At 39.5% G+C, this 23,420-nt stretch overlaps 1 protein-coding gene across 2 annotated transcripts in view; it reads left to right on the top strand.

The window, feature by feature from the left end:
* prkcbb (protein kinase C, beta b) overlaps positions 1 to 22,921 on the top strand; it is a 101,113-nt gene extending 78,192 nt beyond the window's left edge. Inside the window, exons 16-17 of one of the 2 annotated variants that reach the window (XM_044331266.1) lie at positions 3,233 to 3,373; positions 19,092 to 22,921. In XM_044331266.1, coding sequence (XP_044187201.1) covers positions 3,233 to 3,373; positions 19,092 to 19,247 — 297 coding nt within the window. In that variant the 3' untranslated portion in view covers positions 19,248 to 22,921. Of the gene's footprint in view, positions 1 to 3,232; positions 3,374 to 7,105; positions 10,948 to 19,091 lie in introns of those variants that run through there. The other variant, XM_044331265.1, reaches the window with a different exon arrangement.
* Positions 22,922 to 23,420: the final 499 nt, after the last annotated feature.

Raw genomic sequence — 23,420 nt, 5'->3', positions numbered from 1 at the left:
TTAACTCAATGCAAGTGTGTGTGTGTGTGTGTATGTATGTGTGTGTGCATGTGAAAACTACATGAAGTCCTCCTTTTCAAGCACTACAAGATATTTCCATTTTGAAAAAGCAAAAAAAAAAAAAAATCAATATGTAAAGTTCATTTTTCAGGACTCTGCAATGAAGACAATGAACATGATGGTGATGTGTCAAATTTCAGCTCAGAAAGCCTGTTGTCTTTTGAAAAATGATGGGTTTTTTTCTAATTTTGTGCGAAAAATGTATGTCTGCACAATACTTTAAAAGTACTATAACACTAGCAACCCCTAACCCATTGTCATTGTTATTAGTTAGTGTATTTTCAGGTATAATATGGGTATAAAATGATAATACCTTCAGTTCTTTAGTGCTGTATAGTATTATGACAAAGTAAAGGAAAAATCCTTTACAGTTTGATTCTGAAGGACGAAACATGTAGAGATTCTTTCTACTGATGTTTTAGGCCACTGAAACATTTTCTAGTGTCCAAGCTGCTGCAAACATAATGTCAGATCATCATTTGATCATTAAGCCTTAGTGTTTATGGTGGATATTTATTTAGATTTTAGTTAAACTAGAATTAAAAAGTTATTTCTAACCTACATACTGTACAGTACTGGGTTCATGTATTGAGTATGCAGGCTCGAGTGTGTGTGTGTGTGTGTGTATGTGTGTGTGTGTGTGTGTGTGTGTGTGTGTGTGTGAAAGGGAGTGATCAGAGACATTTCCACTTCCCTGCTTCCACCCTAACCAGCATCCATATTTCATAGCAAGCAATGGGCGACTCACAAATGCGCGCGCGCACACACACACACACACTGCTACTATATTCTATAGAGCTGTAGTGTTAGGTACATGATGTCTTCAACTTCACATGACTCTACAGCCAAGGCTAATTGTGCAAATATGTCCTTACACATAAAAAACGCACACGCACATACACAAGCACACTCACGCGGACTATTTCCACTGCTGCTCCTTATGTCATTCAGCATTGCTATGGCTCAGTTTTCATGAAACAGGGCGCCACAAGTGTGATCATCAGTATGAAGTCAGGGCACAAGTGCACGCCGATGAAAATAAAGTGTTTTGATTATCCATAAGAAAGGATGATTAAAGAAAAAATGTCTCAACATCTTTGACAGGTCAGGTCCTGATGCTGCAGCCTCCTGCTGTGCTCCAAATGATTTAACTGTGTACACGTGTGATATGTGTGCAGCATCTTACCAGTCTAAACACAACAGGTTGTGTACTTATTATCAGATTCTCGTTCCATTTACACACGCTGTTTGAGTCTGTGTGATTACACAAAGCACATCCCTCAAATCATAGACTACAGATGAAACGCTATACTGTCATGAGCAAATTATTCCTGCTATTCTACAACGGCTTCAAGTATTTAATCAAAGTAAAAGGAAGGAAGTTTGACATTAAAGCCATGAAAATTGCACTTTGCATGAGAGATTGTCTGTGCAGGTGGAAATGTGAACCAAATGGTGTAGAGCAGCTACACCATCTGATCTACATAAATAAAAAAAACTCAGCTCCACCACTCCAACCACCTTGGTGCTAGCAGGTCCCTTTGGAGCCACAAAATTGCTAAATAGGCACAACTCAAATTTTACGCCATGGCACCTGTTTGCTGTTTTTGAAAATGAACAAGTAATCCATACCGTTTTCACATGTGCCATGAATACCCTGTAATCAGTGACCTGCTTCAGCCTGGCTGCTTTGTGGTCGAATGAATGTGCTGCCCTTTACCCCCTCAATGAACACAGAGAACCACTGCAGATTCACAGAGAATGCTTTTAAAGGAAAGGCACTGTCTGTCCAAAAAGTCATTAGATTTGTTGCCAGACTCTTGTGAAATAAAGTTGCTTAAAAGATGCCAAATGTACTGTAGCAACACAGGTGTGGTTTTAAGTGTGCCTCATTGGGTTTCCTTGAAACTGTTGTGCATGCACTATTCCGCAATATATGTCAGTCAGTGAAGAACACTGACTCTCCTCAGCTGTCCAGGGGGAAAAAAGAAGAAAGAACAGGAGAGAAACAGATTATCATTGCTTCTGAGAAAAATATTCCAAACTAACAATTACATTTTACATTTTTTGGCATTCCTGTTCATTTAGGTGTGTGTGTGTGTTTGTGTGTGTTTATGTGTATGTGCAGTGTAAAGTTGACTGACCCGTGGAAAATGTTATTTTAGTTCTAATGTAATGAGTTATGACTGCTGCTCCTGAGGGAGGCACACCCCACCTACACACACACACACACACTGACGTCAGTAGCCTTGATGCCGTTCTTAAGGTTTTGTGTGGACAGACATCGTAAACGGTCCTTAATTATGCCTGTGGAAATACTGCTGCGGTAAAAGAGGGGAAAAAAAACAACAGTTATTCATTTGTCTGCAGGCAGTGACTTGGTGGCTTATATGAGGTCCTCAGGGGGAGGCATTTAAGATGACAGAGAGTAGAATAGACGGATGGTTAAAAGAAAAAATGAAGGTGAAGATATAGTAATAATAGTAATGTTTATTTACAAACAGAGATGAATGAAAGTAGGAATCAAGGGCAGAAACACTGAGGGAAAGAGTGAGGAATATATGAGATGAAACTTTAATGATTCCAGAGGGGAAATTTGGGGCATCGCAGCAGCAGCAGAACACTGTCGAGTGTAGATCAGATACAAACCTGTCATGTAGTTGAGGATTATGCCTACAGCTTAGCTTATGTAAATGTTACAAGACACCACACATCATTAAAATGTAATAATTAAAAGCATTTGCCTCCTATCTGTGAGCTAATCATCATTATTCTATGATATTTTCGCAAGCAAATAAATAAACCAACCGTGTCTGTTATCGTTGCTGATTTCTTGTTAAAATTTAGTGGATCGGAGCTTATATGTGGTCAGGGGTTATAACTTGTGAAAATACTTCCTGAAAGGACGCTCACATGTGTCCTTCAGCAAAGGTGATATGAAGGAGATAATAATACAGTAGGGGCATGGCTGTAGGGATGGCAATGAAGGTCAGTTTGTCTGTCCACCACTTTGGTTCTGACTGAAATATCTTAACAACTGTTGGATGGATTGCCATAAAATTTGGTACAGACATTCATGGTCCCACTCTGAATAACTCTGAGGATCCCTTAGCTTTTCATCTAGCGCCATCATCAGGTCAATGATTCTCTCTCTTCTCTCCGTCTTGTCCAGCTGATGACGAAGCATCCAGCGAAACGACTGGGCTGTGGTCCAGAGGGCGAAAGAGACATCAGGGAGCACAGCTTCTTCCGCTACATGGACTGGGAGAAGCTGGAGAACAAGGAGGTGCAGCCGCCGTTCAAACCCAGAGCTGTAAGTCTGACCCTGCTGACCCTAACTTGACCCCATTAAAAGGAGAGTTCGATTCACAGCCCACCACAGCAGAGACCAGGAGTTTAATTCCTGTCAGTGGTTAAATTCTTGGTAAGGGCTCTGCTCAGAATAACAAGCAGTACGTCTTTTCCCTTCCGTTCGTTCTAACTTCCTCTATTTTCCTTTTGACACCTATCTCTCTTCTGTCTCTGTTATTGCTATCACATCTTTTCACTTCCGATGTGATGTTTCTGTCTCTTTCCTCTCCTCTGTATGGGACAATGCACGCAGGTAAGTCAGGAAATGATGATGATTATGATGATTGTGTGGCGATGATGGCAGGGGTGGTGGTTACAACAATGTTGATGACAGTTGTGATAGTGAAGATGGTGACGGATGAGGAAGAAGCTGAATATGGCAATGACTTTGGTTATGATGGTGACAAACACTCTTGAATTTACATAAGTTCAAGTGTGTGTCTGCCTTCAGTGAGGTTAGACTGAGTTTAAACCTCCAGGGAACGAGTGTACGTCCATGCAGCGTCAGCAAAAGTGACCTAAAACAACTGCGTGTTTGTGTTTATCTTTTTTTTTTTCTTTTAGTACGACAAAATTAGTTTGATCATAACTAGAGTCAGAATGATGTCATCTCATACTAAGACTCACAGACACACACACACACACACCATTATATGTACACATACTCACACAGCCTTAGGCCACACTGCTGCTAAAGAGTTTTTCTGAGTTGAGCTTTTTATGCAGCTGTCTTGGCCCGCTGGGGTTTTGTGTGTGTGTGTGTGTGTGTGTGTGTGTGTGTGTGTGTGTGTGTGTGTGTGTGTGTGTGTGTGAGTGTGTGTGTGTTTTAAGCTGGATCAGGAATGCTTCAACGTGTATGTGTGCTTCTGAATGTGTGCGCGCACATACATGTGTGAATAAATTTGACCGCGTCTTTATACATGATGTATATTTTTTCATGTGCAGATGTGTGTGTGTGTGTGTGTGTGTTAGAGGTCACCATTGGGACCTGGCTGTTTTAACACTGAGGTGTGTTTCTGCAGGCGTCTGATGTGACTACTAACATATGTTGTCTGATCTCCTCTCTCCTCTCGTCGGCATCCGTCTCTTCTTTCTGTTTGATCTCGTCTTTCTAACAGCTTTTGTCTTCTACCTCTCTGCGCTGTCACTTGCTATCTCTCTCTTTCTGTCTTTCTTCCCACTGAGGAGAACAAATAAAGGTTCAGTTTTTTTTTTTTTGAAGAACCCATGTGTTTACCCTGCGTAAAAGTTTAGGGTTCAGTTTAGCATCTGAGGGTGGTTCTTTGATCTTTTTTGGTGCTATCAGACTTATTTGTGCAAAAGATGTTTGTTTGTGCCTCAGAAGGTCAATTTATTTATGACTAAAAACCACCTCGAATCATTTTTCCTCAGAATGGTATATGACGATGGATCCATATTTCTGGTTGAAGTGGCAGAAGTTAGTTTCCTGCCCATTTGTGATTATCGTTTGATTGTTATTTCAAAAACTGTCTCTGCTGGTGACTGAATTCCTTTGAAGAGTCTGTTTACTATTGTTGGTTGGAGCAGATGAGCTTTTGAATGTAAGACTGACCGACTGAGCGGTTGGTTTATTGATTCATTCGCCAGATAAGAATAGTCATGCCATCACCTTGGACTTTCATTTAAAGTTATTATTGTGCAACTGTCTTCATCTGTCTGCCCATCCAGCAGTCTATTGTCAATCTATTTATCCATTCTGCTCTGTAAGACTCCATCCTTCCATACATCTTTCCGCCAATGCATCCATCTGTTCATTTTTCAGTGCTGCCATGCATCAACCCATCTGTCCTTACATGCACACATTTTTATTTGTCCAACTCTCCGTGTTCGCAGTTTTCTCATGTTTGTTTCGGTTTTATTTGCATGTTCTGGGGCTCAGTCTCAAATGAAACCTGTCCTGGAGTGCACTACTTTTAACAAAAACCTCACAGTATAACAATATTTATATCAACTAAATCAAAACCAACATGTTAAAATATTAGAGAAACATTTATAGTATAGTTTATACCGCCCCTCATAGTTTAAACTGTCACTAGTTTGACGCAGAACAAATGGAACAACAGCATTTTTTTCCCTCTAAAGAGGCATTTCACCAAAGCCAAACCTAGTTACATCCCTGGTATAAAGTATTGGGTTTGGTACAGGTTGTTGACCATTGATTTCAGATGCTTATCACATCAGCTGGCACACTTTTGACTCTGGTGTTGTGCACTGAATAGATTTTCAAATACTTCTTAACTTTGTAGAAATCATTTCCTTTCCCTATATGACGAAGTCTTCATATCTGGTTCCCAAAACAGGTTAAAACAAATGCAAGTAATTAGCTGCAAATACTACTTGACCCTGGTGTATTTCTCATTTCACATATTTCCCCAAACTATAAACAGTCTGGCTTAATTTCATTTGGTATAGGAGTTACAGAGATTTAATGAGTTTGTAGTTTTCCTCTGGGTGATGTTGTCAGAGGACACTGAATCCTTGTTGTGTTAATTAAAGCTCAGCACAGTGATGGAGATGCAAAAAAAAAAAAAAAAAAGGAATAGCTTCGCTCAAAGTCCCCACGAGGCATACTGTCGGGAAAATATAGTTTTCAAGTTAATAACTTGTGTTATGTACTTAGATGGACGCACATTACAGGAGTATATAAACTCTATTTGGGTTTCCAGTGGTCAGAACGAAGAAATGAAGTAGAAATGAACAATGACTTGTTCTTCTTTTCCAAATTGCTTCTAGAGAAAACAAATTCTGCCTAATGTGAACTGCACAGCACACACGTGCTGAAGATAGCAAAGAGTTTGATTGGATAGTGATAGTTAATCATCTTCTGTTGCTAAATGTACACTCGCCAGCAAAAGTAGCTGTCAACATAGATCTAATTTCAAGTTGATGATATTTAAACATAATAAAATATCGTCATATACAAAATATCTTGAAAGTGAATTATATATTTTTGCAGCTTCTGAGCAAATATCTTAAGAGCTTTTGAGTTGTTCTCTGCAGCTGATTTGGTTGATCATATCTCAGCAGGTCTCCACAGCTGCAGCATATAATTAACCCACAATTACAACGTAATCACCTCACAGCTTTGAGCCCTTTTTTGTATGACTGTTTATAAATTCTAATTAAATTCAAGTATTACAACCAAAAAAATCTAGTAAAAAGTAAAAATTGTTTTGGCTATTCACTCACAGCCATGGTGGGACGCGTTTTAGATAAAATTAAACTTTGGCATTGTTACCAGTACAATGTAGTGCACTCCTGCAGGTTGTTTGAAACTTCAATGTCCTTGTTATGTTTAAAATTGGAGTTGAATATGTTTCAAATATTTGAAAAAGGAAAGTGTATACCTGAGGCGTGCTTAGTTTATCATCTCCTGCGAGTGATATTCTCATATCGCTCTGAAGGTATTAAGGAATTAGCCGACACACATGGAGAGTTGAATCAAGCACACCTCAAGTACCAGCACTTGTTCTGATATTTGAAACCATGTTCAAGTGATGTCATCTCACACCCTGGTTCAATCCACCATTCCCCTTCTTTTGTTTTCCTCTCCTTCTCCGCCCCACCCTGCCCCACCCCCCCCAATCCATCCATTCCTGTCCATCCCCACTCTTCCCCCTTCCCCGATCCACCCTCCCCCCTGTACTCCATCCCTCCCTGCCCTACTCAACAGTGTGGCCGGGATGCGGAGAACTTTGACCGTTTTTTCACACGCCACCCACCGGTGCTGACCCCTCCTGATGAGGAAGTGATTCAGAACCTGGACCAGGACGAGTTCCAGGGATTCTCCTTTATCAACCCAGAGTTCCCAGGAACTGCTGCTACCACCACTGCCGCCGAGCAGGCTTGATTTCAGCTCATGCACGGACACATGGACACACACTCATACATACACACACACACACACACACGAACATATACATAATCATTTCCCCCATTATCAACCATGTGTACCCTGAAATATACAGTACACATACAGAAAAACATATCAGCTCTAAATATCCTGGAAATTATTATAGTCCTCTTGAAGCCACGAGTTAAACTGATACACAGACATACAGAGTAAGATTTAAACAGACATGTTTATTGTTCACACTGTTGCAACATGGATGAGTACATTTAAACAAATAATTTATTTCCCATACCTTTAAGTTATCAAAACATTACTATTAGAAAATATGCCATACAGTATGACAGTCATTTCACCAAGCATTGTTTTTGAGAAGCTTACAATTATAAGCCAAATGTAGTATAATATTGCACATGAAACTACAGTAAAAAACATTTGTAGGGAAACAACGGAACGTGGAAATCTGATTCGACACAAGCTTGTTAAATCGGTCTCATTTAGCATTTTGGGGTGATTTTCAACTTGTGTTGCTCACAGTGTGAACAAAGCGTGTTAAATTTATCATCAAAATCCGGGTTAGAAATTAATGATGACCTTTAAAGGTTCAGAAAATGTCAAATTTAAACTCACTCACTAACAGACACATTAAAGTACAACACATTTACAACCTAATTACAGAAATATTGACAGAGCATGATTTCCCCAGCACACCCAATACACACCTGCATTATAATATTAATTCCACATGTAACATAGCTGCAGCATTCCATGTTATGACTCTTCTGGGGATGGAAATTGTGATTCAACTTTTCTTTCACTCATTCCTCGGCTCTTCCAGCGCGTTCTGAGTTAGGCTTGTAATTCTGGTGTGCTTTTTAATCAACGTATAATAATATTAGTGTCTGTATGTTTATTCTTATCTTAGCTAAAACTGGAATGCTTGACCTACTTGTGCATGAGTTTCTATATCAATAATAGCCCTGGACTTTCTCTCCCAGCTGCATTTTAACGTCTTATCTCTTCAGCCCCTTTGCCGCCATTTTGCGGTTTTCAAAATGTGGAGTATTATTCTACTCAGAGACAAACATTGTAAGATCTGATTTTTGGCCACCAAATACCACAAATATAGAGTTTTTTTGTGTGTATTTGATGTCCAGCAGTGAGATCATGATGGTAAAATGCTGTTGGGAAATGTAGTCTTTATCAAAGCTTTGAGTAAGTTTAATAGATAGAAAATACTACTTCTTATACTCTGATTTCCTGTTATCTAGTATTTAAGCAATGAAAGAGACTAGCAGTCAGTTTCTTTGTGTTTTACAAAAGCATGACTCCAATACCTGGGCGTTTGTTTACAGTGTGTGTATGCACATATGTGTTTTATATGTGTGGGAATGAGTACTGCGTATGAAAAGGCACATTTGCATTTTTGTGTCCATGCCTGCCTTCCCAGCGCCTTGCCTGGCCTTGTGTTTACGTTTTTTTGTATGGTGAATGTGTGCACAACCCTTCATATCAAGCAGTACTAGTATGATCCACTTTACTTCCAACTAGTGGCTCCACAGGTAGCAGAAGAGAAAACAGAGGAAAATAAGTAGAAATACAAGTAGAGCAGAAAAAGATGTTTTCCTGTACAGATGCATGATTGTTGAAATTGAAATATTTATCAAATAATATGAAGTTACAGTAAAAGATAGTTCCTGGAAAAGCACCATCTGTGTAGCAGGTTAGGATCTATGGCCCAGGAACTAAAATTCAACCCAGGTTCCTGCTTTCAAAATGCAGATTAAGTACCTGAGCATATCAAAAAGTTCCTAGGCCCAAGAACCTTTTTTTAATCTAGTTTTTTTGGTTATTTGGGAAAGGATTAACCTGATGCGCCAGATGGTTTGTTACACAGAACCACCTGAGAAGTCGTCCATGGAAACTGTTTGGAAAAGGGCAGGCACTTTTAAAAAATACATGGCAGGTGATTGGATGAACCATTTGTCTATCACTGTCTATCACCGTCTTACCTTGTGAGGCAACTGGATTCGCAACACTGATTGGTCCGAACCACCTGTGGTTCAGACACAAGAGCATAACTTGAAGCCTGACAAGATGGATTCTCACATGATCTTGTGATCTCAGCTGCCTTGCAAGGTAAGGAGAGGATTTGAGGCTCAACTCACTGTGATTGGTGGTTCTGCGCGCATAAAAAATTCTGTCCCAACTATAGCAGGAGTAAACATGGACACAGGTCAAAGCCAGGCCTTCTGAAGCAGGACAATGTGTGTGTGTTTTGTCTTTTGTTTTCCCCTAGCTAGCAATAATCTTGTTGACAGGAAAGCAGAATCGGGCTCAGGTTAGCACTGTTATTGATTTACATACAAAAGCTATAAAGTTATGAAGCTTGTTGGTAGGTGTATGCATCCCAGTCATAAAGATGGCTGTGTATACACGGGAGTGCAGCTAATGTTGTCTGGAAGTGACCGAAGTACTTCCTCATATCACACTCCTCTTCATCATTGAGGGACATCAGGTTTAATGGTGATTACCACCAGTACTAGTGGTATGAAGTTGTCTCAATCTGCAGCTGAAGAAGTCACTTTAGCTTGTTTTTCTGGTATGCTATCATACAGTTAATACACTTGAACAAACATAACTTAGCATGACTGTTGACAGGATGTTATCTAAGAAAATGACTGGAAGTTAATATTGGATCAATGTATTCACAGTAATATCAAACCAGAATACAATAATTATTTCAAAAGACAAATTTTGAAAATTTTTGAATTTTGTCAGATTCCTAAAATATCTGTTGTAGCTTTATTGCAGAAGGCAGTCATACAGTAGGCAGTACATACAGATGATTTACAAAAAAAATGTAATTTGTAATTAGAGTTAAAAACATGGAAACAATTCAAAGAATTTCCTTTTCTTTTTTTGGCTCAGGTGAAGTCATTTGAAGTTTTGATTGATTAGAGAAAGACAAAAGAAAGTCATACTTAACATCTTGGTAAGGTTGGACCTGTTTGTGATCTCTTGTCTTGAAATTTGAATTGCTAATGAGTTCAGCACAGAAGAGCAGCTTTAGTGCTTTCACTTTTTTGTCACGGCAATGAGTGTAAAAGTAAACGCAACTGTTGTGTTTTTATGACTTGACGATAAAGTTGAAATCTGTGTCCATTATCTGTGTCGTACCTCCATTGTCGGTATTTATTACAGTCAGTGTCTCTTGTATTATAACAACGATAAATACCTATATATACCTTATACATACACATAAATATATAACTGTGTCAAATGTTGAGACACCATGTGGTCAGTATTGTAAAGGGCATAGAGGAGAGGTCTTACTCCAGGATTTCTGTTTTTGTTTCGATGATTCCTTCCTGCTGAAGGAGAAGCAAAATGAATTCTGCATGAAAAAAATGCTTTTGTTTTACCTTTTTATTTAGGATTTATATACATTTAACATATTGGGGTGATTCATGTTTCTGTGTCAGTAGTGCTTCAAAGGCGTGATCCAGGCTACTGTTGTGTGCGCTACTGTATGTGTGAAAATAATGAAATATATAAAAAGAAAAAAAAAGGAAAAAATGCTTTTCACAATGCTTTCCATGTGCCAAATTTTTTTTGTTTTCCAGGAAAAACAGGCATACCTACAATAAAGGATTTAAAAGATGTTTTAGGGGTTGTTTGTTATGTTTTCAGTGATGTTCAGTGTGTATAATTTGATGCTCTTCAGGAAATGTACAATATGTAGTGGCTGTGGTGTTTATGCCTCTATATCTTTATTTATTTTAGCCCCTCTTTTACTCTCTCTTAATCTATTCACACACACACACACACACACACACACTGCTGCTGTCCAATGAGTAGTAGCAGAGAATACGGAAGGGATAGAGGACAGTGAAGAGAAAGAGGTGAGGGGAAAGAGAGATTAGAGTGATGGAGGGTGACAGACGGGGAGGTTTCTGAGCAAATTGGAGAGAGAAAGGAAAACAGATGAAAGAGAGGAAGAGGGAAGCAATTCAACAATGAAGGAAGGCAAGGAGGAGAGAGAAAGAGGTAGTAAGAAGGGACTCTGGTGAGGAGGGAGGGGACGAGGAAGCAAAGCGAGGCTCTGTGAAGCGAGGCAGGCGGCTACGACAGGCTGTGCATATTTCATGGCTGCCACTTATCATAAGAGCCTTTCCTTGATGGGGGAGCGTAGGTCTGATGACTTCAAGGAAATAACATGCAGAACACGGCCTACATACACACAGCCCTGCTGAGCCACTCAGCCGCTTCACGCCGCCTCTAAAGCTGCTCGCAATCCACTGAAGTCGAGCCGCTGCTGCTGCTGCTCTGACTAGCTGCACATTTACTTTTAATAAGGGCTACTGTATCTTGCACCATTTACTAGCCCTAGTACAATATAATGCTTACAAGCATGGACAGAAACTAGCTGCAGTGGTTCTGAACCGTGTCTGAGCTGTGGCACAATGTGATGAGAAGCAAAATCTACAACGCACCAATTATCCACTGGGAATGCCTCTGTGTGTGATCATATGACTAGTGAAAGCCAGTGAGGTTCAAAATCCACAGCTGCAAAGAAAAAAAAACTATGCCAGTGGGGTTTAAATTTAATAAAATTAGTCAAACGTGTTGAAGTGACCTTTCAGTTACTTACATTTGGTTGGAATCTCAAGGCATATGACCGTATGAGTGTGCCTGATGTCTTAGGACATCTGGCTCAGATGGTTTTAAAAATATTTTAGCATTTGTTGGAACAAGAATAGTCAAAGGAGCCATTTAAGAAACAGCCTGCAAGAAACACTTGAAGGACTGATCGTCAGTACAATATACTGTATATCTAAATTACTTTAGACCAGAATATCAGCCCTGTATTTCATAATATGGCATACACTATAATATGTTGTAATATGCAACAAGCACCACATTTATGTGGAGGCACTAAATAACTCTGGATTAGTCAGCAGTCCTTCGTAATTTTAGCCGTTCTTGATACATGTTTACAACAGAATCAAGCACTTCATTTTTTATATCTGCCTCTACAATATCACCTCAACATTAACATTTTTCAGGTTTCTGATCAAGACTCACACACTTTTTTACCCCAAAAACCCAAGAGAATTCAATGAGAAGATCATTACCGCTCTCATATCTGTCCATTAAATATGAAGCTACAGCCAGGAGACGGTTCGCTTAGCTTAGCATAAAGGCTAGAAACGGGGAAACAAGTAGCCTGGCTCTGTCAGAAGGTAACAACATCTGCCTAGCAGCATCTCTGAAGTACAGCAATTAAAACGTTATATCTCGTTTGTTTTATTTCTTTTTACACAAACAGAAATGTAACAATGTCAATTTATTGTTTATTGGGAGTTACGGGGCCGGGTGCAGTGACTTCCTGGAGAAACAAAGACAAACTAGCTGTTTGCCCTGATTCTAGTCTTTATGGAAAAAGGATGTGGAATTCTACCATAATGTGAAACTGTTGAATGTTTGTTTCTGTCTCATTTTAATTTTATTCAGCAGATAATTGTTTCTGTTAAGTTGATGTGCGTTCACTCACAGCAAAAGTTAACTAATTAGCCAGCTGATCAGCTAAAATGAGACACCAGGGATATCTGCCGCACTCGTCCATGCAACAGATTTGTATTCAAATCCCAGAGAACAGCAGAAGTATCAGCTTCACCTCAATCTTGGTTAAGGAACAAAATTATATTCAGTGCATTTCCCCAGGTTATTACTCCTTTCCAATTCAACTTGTAGCTTCTACATCTTACATGCTGATCTTTATATTTTAGCGTTAAAAAGAATGGCTTCCTGTTGCTTTGTAGCTCTGTTGCAGCTTTAAAGACCCAATTCCCTCTTTGTTAACTGTATACAAACATTGTAGTGCAGCTGTATTTTATGCAAATTTATTATTACAGCAATACAGACTCCTGTGTAACAGTAAGTTCCAGCACATAAGCTGTATAAAGTTTGTATTGGAGTGGATGTAATAGCCAGTGTACACAGTAAGCTGCAGCAGTGCTGGAGTGTGTGTGATAATTAATTCCAAATATTGCGGCCCCCAAATTAAAGCCAGTGGCTTCAGCACAAAGCAGCCTGCGCTTATCAGCCCAAAACAGGTCAGCGTTCGATACCGCCTTTCATTCACCCTCCTCTCCTCTTCACCTCCCCTTTCCTCTGTGCCTCCCACTCTCCCCACATCCTCAGCTGACATCGGCTCGTCTCCCGCTAATCCTCTCGTTACTGAAAAGAGATGGGGTGAGGCAGGAAGGCAGAAGGGAAGAGAAGAATGAGAGGAAAGAGAGGGAAGGGAGGTTTAAAGAGGCAAAGACTAAATTAAAGACTCAGAGTCATGTTTCTCTATTAAAGACGTTGCCTCTGGAAAACAGTGACGTGAAAAATAATTTTGTGTGTTTGCCCTGATGCTACTGTATACTCTGAGCTTTCTATCTGTACATCTATACCAAGGGCCACTGATATTTATCTCATGCCCTGTCCTTTGCTGCATCTCTTTCTCTCTGTTTTCCCCTCTCCATATCTCTGTCTTTGTGCCTCACAGCATTAACTGCAATTGAAGCGTGCTGAGATGGAACACATTATGAGCTGGCCTACATGGCTGGCAGCTGTGTGTGTGTGGTGTGTGTGTGTGTGTGTGTGTGTGTGTGTGTGTGTGTGTGTGTGTGTGTGTGTGTGTGAGAGAGAGAGAGAGTTTATGTGCATGTTCACCAGCGAACATGATTTTCAAGGTTTTGGAAACATTAGAAAAAGGAATAAACATCTGTATTCCAGTCAGATAAACTGTCTCAACTGAAGAGTCCTTGCTCTGTTATAAATTGAATGACATTTAGTTTGACAGTGCTTCAATCAGCATCAGCGAGTACTGACATATATTTGTAAAATTTTACAAGATATTCCTTCAAGATATGATAATACATGCATATGTTGGCACACTTTACTATACTCAGACAGATGCCACACATCAGATTCATGTATGTTTAAAAGGCCTGCACACCCATGGTGAACCCACACAAGTGATTTTAATTTACTATTCGCTAAAGCCCTGTCCCCTACAGGTACTATGGCTGTGAAGCTTTCAATTACATATCAAATTTGCAGTGAAAAAAATGGCAAATTTACCACACAAATTTTTTAGTAATTTATTTGAAATAATGAGTCCTTGATTTCAGACAGAAGTAGACTAAAACAGTCAATTTTGCCCAGCTGAAATAACCTTTGCTAGCAGATTTTATTAGCTGTAGCTAGCTTGTTAAGCTAACGTTAGCCCATGAAAACTCTGTCTTTGGCTCATTTTTTCATGTTTCAACCTGACTTCAAATGAGAAGTGGTCTCAAATGTGCACTTGATGGCTACATACACGATTTTGTGCTAAAAGACTGAGGATTAAGCTGCATGTCGGGCAAAAGTCAGCAAAAGAAACAGCTCTTGAATAGTTGTGTAGTTAGTATGAGAAGGCAAATGTTGACTTGTGTCATTCTAACAACCCAGTTTGGCTGCTGAAGCGTACATACTTGTTTGTATTTTCAAACAGTGTCTTTCAGTTTTTACGTTACAAGGGTAAAGGCTTTTAGGATGAGGAGTGGCTGGAACGTTATTGCAGTTAACATTGGCTGCTGCAGTGTTAACTTCCCCAAATCAAAATAAAGAGCAGGACAGAACTGCTAACGCTGCCCTAAAACTCTGATATCATTCAAGACAGCTTTCACACAGCGGATGTGGTATATGGGGCTATTGCACAACTGTAGCCCCACTAACTAATGTAGTTAATGGGGTTAGGTGTGGGCGTGTTTATTTGTACTTTAGAGCGTAACTGCAGTGAAACAATCAGAGCAACCAGATGTTTTATTTATCTGATTCACTGCTTTGTTTTCACTACCACCTCTCCCCCTCTTCATTCTCTCTCTAGCTCGCTCAACCACCGCTGCTCTCTCTCTCTCTCACCCTTGTGTCATTGAGCCAGGGGAGGAGGGGCCAACGTTGAATGTTGTGTTTACAAACAGCGACCAACAAATCCTGCTTAGTATGCCTTTAAGCAGCATTAGAAATGCTAAAAGGTCATGGTTGATTTTTTTTCTGTTTTTCTTTTTTCTTCCAAAAAAAATTGAATTTTGTTGTTTTCAGAGGACCTGAGGCCAGATGCATAAAACTCTGTGTAGATTCATGACTAAATCTGTGTGTAGGCACAATGCCAGAAATATGCATACACTTTTTTTTTGTCAGATTTATAAAGAAAGCTGTGCACATGGATGGTTGTGTTTTATAAATCTCAGTCATTGTGAAACTGGGCACATGTCCATGAACCTCATTTCCACTCCCACAATGAGCCAGAAATGGATGAAGACACACCCTTAAGTGGCTGTTTTCATATCAGTTCACCGCATGCTCCACCAGTCTGTGTACCTGTCAATGAAACAGACAGGAAATAAAAAGTCCCGATTCACCAAGTGTGTTGCACCAGCGAAGTTCTCCAACAGCAGAACAGCTGTCATTATGCACGACCATTACGCACGGCTGTGTGGCTCTTTAAACCATCTATGTCATTAATTCACAACATGGACCTGTAAACCATCGTCAGCAGTGATATCTCAGAAATGTAATCAATGACTAGTTTGTAGCTCTCGTATTTAAACTAACTTCACAAGGTGTGACACAACTAAGGATAAAATAAAAAGAATATTAACAGCAAAATAAAATGTTGACTCCTATGTAAATTGAAAAAATGATCAAATTAATCACACTAAAATGATTAATCAATATTACATTCATAAATGCGCCTTTGATTGGCATTTTACAAATCTCTGTAAACACAAAAAACAATCTCACAATCAGTGCAACTGGTTCTCAACCAAAAATGTATTTATTTTTTTACCTTTTTTATTCAGGGAAGTTTCACTGAGAGGAAGCCTCTCTTTTGCAAGAACACCCTGATCACATTCACACAGTTACACACATTCCAGCCCAGTATCACGCCAAAGCATGTAATACACATGCGCCACTATGATTGTCATGGTGTTTCCTGTTGCCATGATGACAAAGGTTGGGTAACTTTAAGGAAGTAACTTTAACCCACACCACATTTAAAGTGATCATTTTAACCCAAACCATTATCTTTCCCTAACCCTAACCAAGTGGTTTTTGTGCCTAAACCTAACCAGACCTTAACCACAGTGTTGTAACGTGGTGCAAACATGAAAGATACTTGTGTTTTATTTTCACTCCAAAAGATGACACTGACACTGAGGACAAGCGTGTGTATTACAAGCTTTGGCGCAATATCAGGTTGCACATTCACACCTGGAAGTGACCCAGTACAACCACAGTCAGATCTGCCAGCTACTGAGCATCTCCACTGGAGCAGTTGGGATTAAGGGCCTTGCTCAATGGCACCTCAGTGTTGGTAATGATGGAGGGACAAGTGCTGTTTTTTCACTTTCCCCATCCAGAATTATCCTGCTGGTCTAGGGATTAAACTGACAACCCTCCAGTCACAAGCTTGATTCTCTAACCTTTAGACCAGCACTTCCTAAAGATTTTACTAAAAGATTCTGTCTCTCACTTTATATTTCATCTCCACATCGTTACATCACCCTGAGATTGCTTTAGAAAAACAAGTGTATGCCTGAAGAATGCATGAGGTGCGCACATTCTCACCACACATTCTGTGTTTATAAATACCAGTTTATGTGCGGGAGATGGTGTATGCGTGGTTTTTTGTGCGTACACATTGTTTACATATGTGGCCCCTGGTCTCTTATAGGAGATTAAAAACCCTTGGCTCCTCCAGTTGAGCAAAAAATCATCTTGTTACATGCTGTCTGAGTGTATCATATATATATTTTGTATCAGCTTGTTCCAGCTCTTCTTTGTAGCTATATTATGTTTACACTGAGTGAAAAATTCAGACCCAAGACTCCATGTTTTCTATAGCTGCACCACCAAATGGAAATATTCAAGATGTCTTGCTTATGCATCATTGTATAGACATCCCCAAAATTGACTTTGCACTGACTGTGGATTGAACAGGTTAAATAAAACTAAATCTAAAATTTATAAAACTACATTTGATATGTTATATGGTGAATGACTTACATCACATCCATGTGAGTGCCGTACTGTACCAGCCAGGAGTGCAGACCTCTCTTAAGATGAGGCACTCTAGTGGATATCATGCCCAGCAACGTGAAGGGGGATCTGGGCCAGCTGTGGCAGGTGTGTCCCTGTGGATGGAGGGAGCTCCTTTCAGGCCACGGGAGAGTTGGCAGATGAAGGTAGGAGACGTTGGTTTGCGGTTTCTGTGATCTTCAAAACTCTCCTGTCCCTCTCTGTCTCTCTCGTTGTTATTTCTGACCTCGCCCCCCCACCCCTCACCCCCTCCCTCGCTCTCTCTAAACAGTGAAAACAGGAATTGTTGTGATGCACAGAACACAAACTTTCTATCCTCACAAGTGTTGGACCAAGATTATAATCAACACATCTACTTTGCTAGCTCTTCTTTAATCCTGTTTCTGTCTCTCTTCACCTCTCTCCTCCCTCTTCCTCGTGCTGTGAGATGGACTGTGGCTTCAGCTGTTTGTGTTTTTAAGATGTACATGGTGTTAGACGCTCAGGCTCTTGACTTTGTGGATGTATTTGGCAAATCTCTGGCTTCCCTCGCTGTCTTTTTACATAAAATATTTATGGTTGTGGATTTTCTGAGATTGCCCCTTGTGTGGTTTTCTCTGTGACCGCTGCTTGCTTAGTGATGTGAATATTTATGTGGCCAGCTCTTATTCTATCCATTTCCTTCTCTCCCTCTCTGCCGCTCTCTTTATCCAACCTAACCTCTTAATTTTATATTAATTATCTGTCTATCTATATATCAATCTATCAATCTGTCGTTTTCTGACGTTATGTCTTACCAGTGACAGTATCTTTGGTGGCATGTTGGCCAAAATCACGTGACAGCGCACACACACTATCACACACACTCTAAGCTTCCTGCCACTCTCTGTTGGAGAACATCCTACAGGCCATACATGGCATACATTGATATGCCCGTGTGTGTGTGTGTGCGTTTGAATGCCATCTTCCCTTCGGTGTTTGCTCGTATCCACAGAGCCTTACGGTACCATGAGTGCATATAGCATGGGTAGTTCCGATAAGAATCAAATCCTCAAACGTATGAGTGTGTCAGTGTGTGTGTACGTGCGTGTGAATGAAGTGGCAGCCACTCTCTCTTACCGCATTTAATGTGCCCCTCCCCCACATGCTAACATACACTCCTCCATCTTTAACACCGCTCTTTTCTTTCCTCTAACCATGCGCCAACTGAGCCGAGCAGTGCATTAACAGTGCCCTGCCCTAGAGAAACACTGCTGTCACACACACCTAAACACACACACACACACACACACACACACAGAAATGCCCCACCCCCTACAAAAAGTCACAGTTGTTGTTGCCTGTACTCCTCAGCATTTCATTTACCTATGCTCCCTCCTCATCCTTTAATATATTGTTCTGACTTTATTCTTTATTCTTTTTCTGAGATCTGCTAGCTCAGGTTTCCTGCCACCACTTGGTACAAACTGAAAATATGTACCTCTAACAAGAAGGGACAGTCCAAGTTAAGATGACTTGCGCTTTTATGAAGTTGCTATTAAATATAAAGTATCTAACAGAAGTGCTTTCTCTTCTCTTTCTTCCCAATCCATCCCATTCTCAATTTCCATTTCAATCATTTTTGTCTTTCTCCTCAACTCTCCCTCCCATCATACCCTCTCCTTGCACAATCTCTCAACTCCACCTGCAGAGGAACCGTCGGGACACCTGTAACTTTGACAAGGAGTTCACTAAGATGCCGGTGGATTTGACGCCAACAGACAAGCTTGTCATCATGAACCTGGACCAGGACGAGTTCCTCGGCTTCTCCTACACTAACCCTGAATATGTGGCTCCTGCAAATTAACATGCATTAGATCCCACTGACAGACTGGTAGAAAAAGAGGTTTCAGAAAGCAAACTAGCGTTAAAATTACAATTATTTCCTGTGTGTTCAGATCATGTCTGCATTCATTTTAGGCCGCACTGGGGTTTTGTCCAGTACTTCAGCATAAGAAAGGTATCACAACACTAAACTTGCACAATACACTGGATACCAAAGACTTTGAAGAATTATTTCAAAAATTTCAAAATGTCTATACAAATAGAGGGAAAAATATTAAATTCAGAAGACAGAAAATGAAAGACAAAATGAAGGATAAATGCACCTTTATTCCAATTTTATGCTATGAATATACTGTTATAAAGATAGAATAGCTGCTCTGTTTATTGCATTAATCTGCAACAAACATTTTACCATTTTCAGTATTCTTAAGTGAAGTTTTGTGATACGTTTTCTGGTGTTGTTCCGCAAGTTACATACAACAGCAGCAGTCTTGCCAGCCTGGCATGATTAAAATGGCCTCCATTGCTGAGAGATATTGAAAGGAACATTGTCTTGAATATTTTTTAGAAAGACAGTCACTCTAGTCATAATTTTAAGTCTTGTCACCTATCCATTATTTTGAATCGTGGACATGGACAGATGGGACCAAAACAAACAAGAAATCTACACTGAATGTTCGTAGATTATGAGCGGACCAAATCTCAAATATGTTTGTATTAGCATTTCATGATGTTAGCTCTTTTATAAATTTTTTTAGTCTAATAACTATCATCACTTTGTAAAACTGCATGGGAGTACAAATTACTAATGTCCCACTGCCAACAAATTGCATCTGTAGTATCTTCTGCAACCATTCAAGTGGTAGAAACTCCACTCGAAGCCGTCTGAACATGCACCATGAAGACCACTGGTTTAATTTGTGTGTCTTGACCATTGCTGCCTGTTTCGACAAGCCTGCGCACTGTCATGATTTGCACCGTGTAAGTGCTGACACACACTCAGACTGAGCGTCTCACACTGGGCCGTCACAGAGGAATATGCCTAATGAGCAAACTTCACAGCCTGTCAAATCTTTTTGTCCTTCTCTTGCTTCTTTTTCTCCCCCTGCTCTCGCCTGTTCCTTTCTCCTCTCCCTCATCCGCCTGTTGTCTCTCCCTTTTATTTTTTTGTTTTGGCTCTAATCCTTACTTCTGTCAAGGCCTCACTGGGGGCCTGGTATGATGTGATGTCACTAGGTTGGCAATGCGGCAGTCACCAGTGGAGCGCAGTCAGCGCACACATGCAGATGCACACACAGTGAATGAGGACATGCTTTGACAACCCCCAAGTGAGCAATAATAACAACAGCAATGCTGCTTTCCTCAATTATTTAATTTGCACTTCCTTCCCCTAACACATCTGTGTATGTGTGTGTGTGTGTGCATAAACATATGTTCATGTATTGACAAATGTCCATATGCTAGAGTATATGTACGAACGTGTGTGTGTGTGTTTCATAAGGCTTCATTGGATAAAGCCAATTATTTCAAATTCAGCTCAAATTCAGCAAATCTGCCTTCCAGCTTCAAACCACATTACATTGGTTATAATGCCAACTAGCTGTGTGTACTGTACAGACACACACACGAGCACACACCCACAGCCATACAGTCCAATCCATGACAGGGTTGGAATTATTAGGTGAAGCGTAACAAGGCGGACAATGACTGTGAAATGTTTGCTCCTGGAGGCACACAAGATGTATACTGTAGGTCCATTACACAGACTCAGAATTTTTTTTCCCCCCTTCTTTAATCAGCACAAACAGTACTCTCATGCATACTATATACAGCACGTATGCATGTATTGTATATATTTATATATATGTAAGCAAACACAGACACACAACATTTCCTAACTCTTTCACCTTTGGGAATATTAAACCGTATCTGACTCCATAATCCTATTCTTTTTGTTTTATATGTTGTATAATGTAAAATATAAAGTATAATGTTTGTGACGGCCTTTCTCATGCATAGAGCTGTGTATTGCTCAGGTCAGGAGTGTAAATATCTCGTAATGCTAATCACGCCTACTCTTAACATCTGCTGTTGGGATTCGTAGACCCTGAAGCATTTAATAGCACTCAACAACTGTGTCTACCTGTGTGTGTGTGTGTATGTGTGTATGTGTGTGAGAGAGAGAGAGAGAGAGAGTGACTGGATGAATGAATGAGTGTGTAACTGTACGTGCATGTATTTCAGATACAATTTAATATAAGTCTTTCTTTAAACCTTAGAAGAAACCTCTTTTTTTGTGGCAAAGACAGATCCGACCAACTTCAGAGAGCTAACATGAAATGAAAACTGCTGCACATTTACAGTAACACACATATATAAACATGTTTGTTTCCCATGTGAAGCTCCATTTGCAGTGTTTTAGAGCATAATCATCAGTCAGTAACTCACACTTCACAATTACGGTTATGTTTGGTGTTAAAAATCTTGATCAGTACTATAAGGAATTATACTATGCATGCATGTGATGATCTCTCTCTTTCATATCTTGTGCCATATGATATGGATTTATCCTATATTAAGTGTTGTTTGGTGGACTGGTGTGTGATAATTACTTTAGTAGACATTACTTGGGTTTATGTTGCTTAATTTATGATAAAAGTATCCCTCATGTCATTGTTAGTTATGTAGTAAATATTATACAAGGGCCATATTCTGCTTCATTTGTACATATATAAATATTTTTCAAGTCTATAGGGGTAAGAGTCTTCCATTCCCATAGTTGTATTTATACACAGAAAAGTCAGTGTGTTTAAGGGTAAATATATATATATATATGAGTTGCAATAGAAAACATGCAGATAAGGCAGAAAAATATCTGTGACGGCTGAAATATGATGAGATTTTCATCAAACATTACATGTTTAGCTCTCCACCTAGCAACCCATACAGATCGAACAACTCTTAAGTAGTGTCCTCCTTCTTTCTCTACTTTCTTTCCGACCTTTTCTTTGATCGGGCCTTTCCATCTGTCATTTTTTTCTTCTGACCTTTCCCTCTCCTTCTTTCCTCTCTCATTCAGCTTCCTCATTGTCTTTTTCTTTCGTCATTCTCTTTCCTCTTGACCTTTACCCCTCTCTATAGGCTTTTTTTAATGCTTCACCCTTTCCACTATTTTCCTGGCTTCTCTTCTCCACTCTCCACTTCTTCTTATTTTTCCTCCTTTTCTTCTCCTTTATTAAAGATCCGACCCACTGTTTTTTTTTACCTCTCTCACTTCCTCTTATCTATAATCCGTCCTTTATCATTCTCGTCTCATTATCCCTGATTTGTGCCATACCGCTTCTCTTTACATTTCTCCCCTTGTCTCTTGCAATCTGCAGCCTTGCCAAGGCTACTTGAGACAAAACGTGAAATCTGATGAGCTGTTACTACAATTTAAAATTTGATGGCTGCCTCTTTCCGCTTTGATTTCAGCCGAGCTTACATGCTAAACAAGAAGTAGTTTTATAATAACATGGAGATAATTTACGGTTTTTACATGCAGAGAACAGCAAAGATACTGCAGAAGAAGAGTAAGAATGTGTTTTGTGAGATAGTTTACTAATAAGAAAATATGTATTGTGATGTTTTCGATTGTAAGAATAATAATAAATCATGTTGAAAGAGACAGATTTGCCTCATTTCCAGTCAAATGTGCTTCTCAACTGACTCATGTCTTCCTGTGTTGTCTTCTTATTGAATTTTAATATCAGTAGCTACGGTGCAAAGAAAGGCCCAAAATTTTATCAAATGTCATGTCAGATGTGTCGACCATATTTCATATTTACACTACCTTTTTATTCCTCAATCTAAATATGTCATATATTAGCAAGCTAATATCAGTTTTCTGTTGCCAGTTCAGTTAGCTATGTAACAGTTACACCATGCAGTTACAGAGGATAAATATTTAACTAATCTAACTCCATGTAAGAATTAGTTTGTTTTATTTAAGTGATGTGTAAATCTCCACTTAGTAGACAGTTATGTTATAACTAGGTAAAGTCTCAATTTATGAACAACTGGTGTGTTATTTGGTTATTTCAGGCCAAGTTTGGTGGAAATCATATATTTAAATCTTAAAAGTTTCAGAACTAAAAATATAACATTATTAAACCACAATAAAATAATCATTTTTGCTCTCAAAAGTTGCAGAATT

This window comes from Thunnus albacares, chromosome 17 (genome assembly GCF_914725855.1).
Source record: "Thunnus albacares chromosome 17, fThuAlb1.1, whole genome shotgun sequence".
NCBI lineage: Eukaryota > Metazoa > Chordata > Actinopteri > Scombriformes > Scombridae > Thunnus > Thunnus albacares.
The sequence above is the reverse complement of the archived record's forward strand: the minus strand, read 5'-3'. Positions and strand labels throughout refer to the sequence as shown.